General features: G+C 44.5%; 1 protein-coding gene across 1 annotated transcript; it reads right to left on the bottom strand.

Annotated features, from left to right (window-relative positions):
- Positions 1-4,757: 4,757 nt before the first annotated feature.
- On the bottom strand, positions 4,758-9,633 carry LOC121545751 (proheparin-binding EGF-like growth factor). Its single transcript, XM_041856550.2, has 6 exons — positions 9,379-9,633; positions 8,297-8,533; positions 7,605-7,788; positions 7,217-7,375; positions 6,674-6,762; positions 4,758-6,416 (listed from the first exon to the last, which is right to left on the bottom strand). The coding sequence occupies exons 1-5, from the start codon at positions 9,419-9,421 to the stop codon at positions 6,690-6,692; spliced, it is 696 nt and encodes a 231-aa protein (XP_041712484.1). The 5' UTR covers positions 9,422-9,633; the 3' UTR covers positions 4,758-6,416; positions 6,674-6,689.

The following is a 9,633-nucleotide window of genomic DNA, read 5'->3' as shown; positions in this document are numbered from 1 at the left end:
ACACCCTGCATGTTGCAGCTGAATTTCTGGCTTCAACCAGTTCTCCCTCCCTGTCGCCAATGTCTGTGTCAAAAGAATCTGAAGAAAAAACCTAATCTGAACCTTTAGCTAGAACTTCAACTGTGTGACGTGTACTTAACTTCACCGGGACAGGACTGTTTTTATTTGACTGTTTATGAGTCAGCAATGTCAGATCCAGCAACAATTGACTGTTAGGGGACCCATACTGCCGTACATGTAACCATTTAACACCACCCCCCTCATCTATCCTACCCTCTCACTCTCACTGCATTCCAGAGGGGTTCATCTCTCCTACCCTCTCACTCTCACTGCACTCCAGAGGGGTTAATCTCTCCTACCCTCTCACTCTCACTGCACTCCAGAGGGGTTAATCTCTCCTACCCTCTCACTCTCACTGCATTCCAGAGGGGTTAATCTCTCCTACCCTCTCACTCTCACTGCACTCCAGAGGGGTTAATCTCTCCTACTCTCTCACCCTCACTGCATTCCAGAGGGGTTCATCTCTCCGACCCTCTCACCCTCACTGCATTCCAGAGGGGTCCCTAAACCAACAAAGACCCCACATCAAATAGCCAGGCCCATGGCTGGGGGAAGCAGGTCGCCCACACACACACACACACACACACACACACACACACACACACACACCAACAGCATCAGCATCCGGACAGGAGGTGATTTCACTGTGTGAGTAACAGTTGGTTGAGTCTCAGTCTGTGTCTGTTTGTGAGTCCTGCTGAGTCTCAACCTGTCTCTGTCTATGAGTCCTGCTGAGTCTCAGTCTGTCTCTGTCTATGTGTCCTACTGAGTCTCAACCTGTCTCTGTCTATGAGTCCTGCTGAGTCTCCGCCTGTCTCTGTTTATGAGTCCTGCTGAGTCTCAACCTGTCTCTGTTTATGAGTCCTGCTGAGTCTCAACCTGTCTCTGTCTATGAGTCCTGCTGAGTCTCAGCCTGTCTCTGTCTATGAGTCCTGCTGAGTCTCAGTATGTCTCTGTCTATGAGTCCTGCTGAGTATCAACCTGTCTCTGTCTATGAGTCCTGCTGAGTCTCAGTCTGTCTCTGTCTATGAGTTCTGCTGAGTCTCAACCTGTCTCTGTATATGAGCTGCTGAGTCTCAACCTGTCTCTGTCTATGAGTCCTGCTGAGTCTTAGTCTGTCTCTGTCTATGAGTCCTGCTGAGTCTCAACCTGTCTCTGTCTATGAGTCCTGCTGAGTCTCAACCTGTCACTGTCTATGAGTTCTGCTGACTCTCAGTCTGTCTCTGTCTATGAGTCCTGCTGAGTCTTAACCTGTCTCTGTCTATGAGTCCTGCTGAGTCTCAACCTGTCTCTGTCTATGAGGGCTGCTGAGGCCATAAACCAGATCATTAAGCCAGACGATGTTATGTTACACAGCACCACAGCATTGTTGTATAGCCACAGGGTATTTACTGTAGGGGCTGGTCTGAGCTCTACATGAGCTCTGTGGGGTGTTGGTATTCAGAGGTGCTCAGTGGTGGAAGTATTAAGTGTTCTAGTATTGTTGCACACGTGTGTGTGTTTGTGTGTGTGTGTGTGTGTGTGTGTGTGTGTGTGTGTGTGTGTGTGCATGCATGCGCGTTTGTGTGTGTTTATGTGTTTGTGTGTGTGTGTGTGTGTGTGTGTGTGTGTGTGTGTGTGTGTGTTTGTGTGCGCCCGCACTTGTGTGTGTGCGCGCGTATTCAGGAGTGGTAGTAGAGTTGCTCATATGTTACAATTGACTGTTAGGGGACCCATACTGCCGTACACGTAACCATTTAACACCACCCCCCTCATCTATCCTACCCTCTCACTCTCACTGCATTCCAGAGGGGTTAATCTCTCCTACCCTCTCACTCTCACTGCACTCCAGAGGGGTTAATCTCTCCTACTCTCTCACCCTCACTGCATTCCAGAGGGGTTCATCTCTCCGACCCTCTCACCCTCACTGCATTCCAGAGGGGTCCCTAAACCAACAAAGACCCCACATCAAATAGCCAGGCCCATGGCTGGGGGAAGCAGGTCGCCCACACACACACACACACACACACACACACACACACACACACACACACACACACACCAACAGCATCAGCATCCGGACAGGAGGTGATTTCACTGTGTGAGTAACAGTTGGTTGAGTCTCAGTCTGTGTCTGTTTGTGAGTCCTGCTGAGTCTCAACCTGTCTCTGTCTATGAGTCCTGCTGAGTCTCAGTCTGTCTCTGTCTATGTGTCCTACTGAGTCTCAACCTGTCTCTGTCTATGAGTCCTGCTGAGTCTCAGTATGTCTCTGTCTATGAGTCCTGCTGAGTATCAACCTGTCTCTGTCTATGAGTCCTGCTGAGTCTCAGTCTGTCTCTGTCTATGAGTTCTGCTGAGTCTCAACCTGTCTCTGTCTATGAGTCCTGCTGAGTCTCAGTCTGTCTCTGTCTATGTGTCCTACTGAGTCTCAACCTGTCTCTGTCTATGAGTCCTGCTGAGTCTCCGCCTGTCTCTGTTTATGAGTCCTGCTGAGTCTCAACCTGTCTCTGTCTATGAGTCCTGCTGAGTCTCAGCCTGTCTCTGTCTATGAGTCCTGCTGAGTCTCAGTATGTCTCTGTCTATGAGTCCTGCTGAGTATCAACCTGTCTCTGTCTATGAGTCCTGCTGAGTCTCAGTCTGTCTCTGTCTATGAGTTCTGCTGAGTCTCAACCTGTCTCTGTATATGAGCTGCTGAGTCTCAACCTGTCTCTGTCTATGAGTCCTGCTGAGTCTTAGTCTGTCTCTGTCTATGAGTCCTGCTGAGTCTCAACCTGTCTCTGTCTATGAGTCCTGCTGAGTCTCAACCTGTCACTGTCTATGAGTTCTGCTGACTCTCAGTCTGTCTCTGTCTATGAGTCCTGCTGAGTCTTAACCTGTCTCTGTCTATGAGTCCTGCTGAGTCTCAACCTGTCTCTGTCTATGAGGGCTGCTGAGGCCATAAACCAGATCATTAAGCCAGACGATGTTATGTTACACAGCACCACAGCATTGTTGTATAGCCACAGGGTATTTACTGTAGGGGCTGGTCTGAGCTCTACATGAGCTCTGTGGGGTGTTGGTATTCAGAGGTGCTCAGTGGTGGAAGTATTAAGTGTTCTAGTATTGTTGCACACGTGTGTGTGTTTGTGTGTGTGTGTGTGTGTGTGTGTGTGTGTGTGTGTGTGTGTGTGTGTGTGTGTGTGTGTGTGTGTGTGTGTGTGTGCATGCATGCGCGTTTGTGTGTGTTTATGTGTTTGTGTGTGTGTGTGTGTGTGTGTGTGTGTGTGTGTGTGTGTGTGTTGTGTGCGCCCGCACTTGTGTGTGTGCGCGCGTATTCAGGAGTGGTAGTAGAGTTGCTCATATGTTACAGTAGTAGTAAACGTCTCTGAACGTGCCATCTGTTGGCTGTGTGACTAATGCTGTGGTGGTGTAGTGGAATGATGCGTTGTACTCTCAGATCAGGTGTCCCAACTACATCTGCTCCCTCAAAGGCTTCCTGTTCCTGTTCCTGGCTAGTGTGCAGCAGGTTCATGTACCCCCCCCACCCACCCACCCACTGTAACTAGCCACTTAGTAATGTCTGATTGATCTGTCAGAGAGCCTGATGTGGTCCTGTCATCATAACTACGTAGTCTTATATGTGCAGATTACTGTAGATCGAAGGAGAACAGCTGTGGATATACTAGATTACTGTAGATCGAAGGAGAACACTTGTGGATATACTAGATTACTGTAGATCGAAGGAGAACAGCTGTGGATACACTAGATTACTGTAGATCGAAGCAGAACAGCTGTGGATATACTAGATTACTGTAGATCGAAGCAGAACAGCTGTGGATACACTAGCCTTGTAGCTGGGTAGCCAGATCTGCTTGTGATTTTGCCAGCTATTATGTCATTGGCATGAACACATGTTGAGATGATTTATGGAAAGAGAAAATGTTCTTAAGAAGTTCAGAGTAAACTTAAGTTACTTAGGAAATTACATAAGAGGGAACAATTCAGAACGCTTGCAAGGGCGGCTGAACATCCTTAAGGTGACCCTTGGCCTGGATACAGGTGCTCTGGTTGAAAGGAGTAGCTGAAGCATGGGGGGAAGGAGGGAGGAGAGGAGGGGTGAAAGGGAGGGGGGGTGGGGAATGGAACACAAATATTATCCTTTCTATAATTACAGCCAGTGACTGAAAGGCCAAAAGGACACAGTAGTGTTGTCGTCCCAGATCGGTCTCTCTTTTTAAATAGCATTACAATGTGAAGCCATACTGACACACTCAACACAGGAAGTTAACCAGATAGCTATAATAATGGTGACCTTAACTATCAAGGTGAAGCCTAGGCCATTAGTATAGAAATGTTATTAACCTATAATAACAGATAGGAGCAGCTTAAGGTAAAAAACGTATTTTAACCACCTCAGATATTGAATAAGATGACCTTCTTCCAATCCAAAACAACTGACCCTAAACTGACATTAGATCAGTGTCTAGAGGTAACTTTGTTGCATCATGATTCTGAGTTTAAAACACTCATCAGTGTATAGATAGCAGCTGATATGGATATGAGCTATAGGCTGCGTTTACACAGGCAGCCCAATTCTGATCTTTTGCCCAATTATTGGAAAAAGATCTGATCTGATTGGTCAAAGGCCCAGTTAGTGAAATAAATATCAGAATTGTTCTGCCTGTGTAAATGCAGCCTTAGTGACACAGAGAAAGCATAATACAATGACTTCGGGAAATGTGAGAAAAAAATGCTTTATTCATTTTCTGAAAAAAACAACAACCTTTTGACTAGAAATCCCTTCAAAACTGCAGGTTGTTTCCAGGATGTTTTTCTAGAGGAGGGTTATTAGTTTTTTAAAGCCTGAACACTTGAATGAATTCACATTTCAACATGATCTTAGCATGGATCTCAGTGGGTATTATAGTACAGTAAATCACTGAGTATATCCCTAACCACACCCACCATTCTAAAACAACACAACTAACTGGCATGGTAACAGAAATAAATAACAAAAATTGGAGATACCATTTTTGGAGATTTATGTCCAACTCGTTTCTCAAAGACAATAAAAACTACACCATTTGTGTGTTTCTACCTTCCAACACTCGATACAATGTCGGGACTCAACAAGGCACCAGCGTTTGCCTTGTATCTATTCCACATCCTCAATGTAATACAGACAATTTAAACTGGATTCTAGATTATAAACATTCTAGAATATTTCCTATATTCTATATTTTGGGATTCTAGAGTAGAGTAGGTTCTATTCAATTCACTTCTATGTCTGGATGTTTTGTATGGCTTCTTTACAGAGTCAAACACAGAAGACCAATGCAACCACGTCATAATGGTACACACAAAGAGACCTGTCAGTGGTACATTGGTATAGTACACCACACTGCTGTTGAATGAATCAACAAACCAACCAATCACAGTGGCGTGTGTTTTCAGCAGCCTGTGCACAGAGTGCTGATATCACAGTCAGCAATCAGGTAGCCCTATGAGACCAAGAGGACTCTTACTTTGAAATGTCTATTTCTCCAAAAGTACTGTACATTTTTTATTCCTTTTATCTTAATTCTCATCAATAAATATGATCTAACATTTAAATATAAAAACACAATGATGACCTTATAGATAATCTTTACAAACGGGCAGTGCATCTTTGGGTGGACGAAGCAGTTAAAAATCTGCATAAATACAGCAACAACATCACATCAATAAATTAATTAAAAGACAAATATATGGTATAAATAAAAGTTTTACAGTACGCTAGAAAACGACAATGATCGAACATGTGCAGGAAAATACAAATGCTGATTGGTAAAAACAACACTCCTTTTGAAGAAAGACCAGGGTTCTCTCTGTTTCTGGCAGAAGAAGAGAAGATGGTGTCCTTTTAGTCTGAGACTCCCGGTAGTCTTTTTTAACACAGCCAAGAAGCAGCACTGAATTCAGGGACGTCTCCACAAAGCATCTCAGATAGGAGTGCTGATCCAGGGTCAGTCCATATAATGTTATTAATTATGATCTAAAGGCAAAACTGATCCTAGTTCAACTCTCCTACTCCGAGACTCTTTGTGGATACGGGCACAGAAATGTTCCTCCTCTTCCTCTCAGCTTCCATATCCTCATCACCACTCCAGTCTTTTCTCCCAGCCAGTCAGAGTTCCAGTTTTAGGCAGGCTCTCTCCTGATAGGTTGCAGGGCCTACAGCAGAATCTTGAGCTACCCAATCACATCTGTCCATCAGTGAGAAGGGGTGGGGCTATGTGTCCAGGTCACACCCATCCAGTCCCCCTCTCTGCCATACCTTCCAAGTCTCTCTGGGTTCTCTCTTGGCTTTTTTTCACTTCTTCTTTTCTATTTTGAGGTAGAATTTCCCTATCCTGTCCTGAAATAGAGGGAGAAACAATGAGCGATCAGTTTCCTTCAACACTCAGACCGTGTGAAAACAAAACCCAGACTAATCTTTCATCAATCTAAATCCAGCCTCTGTTTCACAATCCTACTGTAATGTATAGTAAAGTTATGATAACATTTTACTTTCTGTCTGACTCCTATCAATTTAGGAGGGGATCTAACATTTCAGTTCAGGACTTGAAAAGAGAGGATTTTCTCTGAGGAGTTTGGGGTTCCCTGGTAACTCACCCTTCGCTCCAGCTCTTCAGTGGTTGGGCGCTGACCCCAGTTTCACCTTCTCCTCATTCTGTATGTCGTACGCTCCTCGCTTGTGAAACCTGGAGGAAAACAACAACAGGGTTAAGACCTGTGGATCCTGGAACTGTTTTGGAACAATAACAACATCAACAACAAGAACAACATCTGTGGTTCCCATAATTATTGTGAGGTGAGAACAATAACGCTAAACTATGACCATGCTGAACTATGACCATGCTGAACTATCCTGTCATATGTTTTTTATAGCCTCATCTCCCTTTCTCCTACAATCAATTAGGTTGTGTACAATTCATTTCCTGTTGGCCCATTTCCACAATACAGTGCCAATACTGACTTTGTCAATCTCCAGCTGATGCATAATGCAATGTGTAATGTGTCATACAGCTGCTCTGGTTCTATACACCCCCCTGTGTTAGATAATATGCCAGGAAGTAGTGGTAAAAAAGTGGGTCAACTGGTGTGTGTGTGTGTGTGTGTGTGTGTGTGTGTGTGTATTAAGGCTGTTGTACTGACCTGAGCACCAGCAGCAGGCCTATGATGGTGAGACAGAGAGAGGACAACACCACTGCCACCACAGCCAGAGCTGTGGTCCTGCTGTAGCCTCCCACGTCCCTCCCCTCTGAAGCCAGCGTGAACAGGTGACACCGCTCCCCAGAGTAACTGGGACGACATCTGCACAAGGAGAAAGAGAGAGAGAGAGAGAGAGAGAGAGAGAGAGAGGGAGAGGGGTGAGATATGATTCATGCAACATACAGTACAAAAGGCATATTGTTCTTCTGGAGAGATAGAGATGGAGATAGAGAGAAAGAGAGCGACAGCGAAAGTTAGAGAAAGAGAGAGAGAGATAGAGTGAGAGACAGAGATAGAGAGAAAGAAAGAGAGATAGAGAGGTGTTTCTTACATGCATGACGGAGCTTTGATGTCCCTCAGGTAATGACAGGTGCCATGGATACAGAAGTCCTTATACTTCTTCAGACAAGGGTTCCTCTTATTCCCCTTTCCCTTCTTCCTCCCCTTTCCTCTCCTCCTCTTCCTCTCAGCTTCCAAGATGGCCGATGGGTCTTTAGGTTTAGTCGACAATGCAACTAAAAAAGAAAAGAACACAGACAAGAAAGGTTAATCAACTGATTCCATGGATCTAGCCAACACATCTCATAGAATACATGTTTTATTGTCACATACACCAGATAGGTGCAGTGAAATATGTTGTTTCACTGGGTCAGCCATAGTAGTGTGGCTCCCCTGGAGCAAATTAGGGTTAAGTGCCTTGCTCAAGGGCACATCGACAGATTTGTCACCTTGTTGGCTCAGGTATTCGAACCAGCGAGCTTTCGGTTACTGGCCCAACGCTCTAACCGCTAGGCTACCTGGTCGATACAGTCAATTTAACTAGGGGTTACATAGGAACAGGTGTTAAAATGGAACTGACTGACAACCTGCCAGATAAACTCATGGATAATAGTGTAATAAATCATGTTTATAAAGGGTATTCTAACAAATGTGTCAGTGAGGATTCCAGAACCTATAAACAATAGGAGGAGGATTTACAACAGAGCAATAAACAAACATAAATCACAGTGAGTTATTAAATACCTCGAGGTAATTCCACCTCATAGTCCCCTGAGGCATCTTCTTCATCTTCATGGTAGTAATCATAGTACTCCTCATCCTCCAACACTGGACCCTCCACGCCGTGGTTACTCTCCTCCATCCCTCCCTCCATCCTTCTGTCGCTCAGGACATCCAACAGGTTGATAACTGCCGTGTGCTGCTGCGGCCTCTCACTCTCATACCTGTCCACCACAGCTCCACTCACCAACGTCGACACCACTGGAAAACACAAGGAAACACAAGATTAACATTTTGATTGATGCTACACCATTCAGTAGTCTGTGATTTAGAGATGTAGACTAGATTCTGACTGGCACTGTGAGGAGTTAACCCAGTGAGCAACACTGGTTGAAAATACATAATTTCAATGGCAAAACTGGTTGAAATGACATCTTTTCAAGCACTTTTGCTCACTGGGAACAAAAGCTTTACTTTCCAACACAGTAATTAATTCAGGTGCCAAGAAAATTGAGGAGTTTGAGTGGGCAAGTTGAAACATGTCTCTAGACTGACAGCCCTGCATGAGGCCCCATGGCCCCTCCAGGTGAGCCTATAAAACTGGATAGTTGCATTTCAGCTCCAAGAACTGTGAGGCACCCAACAACTTCATGCACGTACAGTATTCTGTACTGGGGAGACTATAATCCTGCTTGGCTATGGTACACAAAATGTTGCATAGACAGACAGTTAGCTAATGTACAAGAATATGCGTTAAAAATAAGTATATCCAGTTACATAAAGCATGTTTTAAAATAGAAAGATGACCATACTTCGTTCTTGAATAGCATAGGCTGGCCTCCACCTTATGAAAATCGTTGACTCTTCTTTTAAAAGTTTATGAGATGTGCTCAGAAGGTCATGCTAGAGAAGTTCACACTTTTTTACAGTCAACAAGTGTAACTCCAATACCTGTCTCTTATGAATATGAAAATGACCACTTAGGAGGAATCAAGTCTAGGATAAACTATTACCACCAATAGTTTTTTCAATGTTAAAGTATAAACGCTACAGAAAAGGAACTATATAATCTGACTTGAGATATAAAAGTGTAACTTGATACTTACCAAAGGCATGGACGAGCAGGAGCGCAACTCGTAGAATCCTCATATCTTCAAACTTCAAATCACCACCAACTGTAATTCTGCAAAAAATCAGTGTATGTCGTTTTCCTTTATCTTGTCCACGTACTCGATATTGCTACTCTTAAAAAGTTCCTGGTAGGTCTATTCCTTCCGTTCTCAGTGCGACTTTATTATTCAAGATGCCGGGCGCGTCTCGGGTAGCGGTGGCGCACACAAACACAGCCTTTGCAGAGTGGG

Source organism: Coregonus clupeaformis, chromosome 35 (assembly GCF_020615455.1).
Source record: "Coregonus clupeaformis isolate EN_2021a chromosome 35, ASM2061545v1, whole genome shotgun sequence".
Lineage (NCBI taxonomy): Eukaryota > Metazoa > Chordata > Actinopteri > Salmoniformes > Salmonidae > Coregonus > Coregonus clupeaformis.
This window is presented reverse-complemented; position numbering and strand designations above follow the sequence as displayed.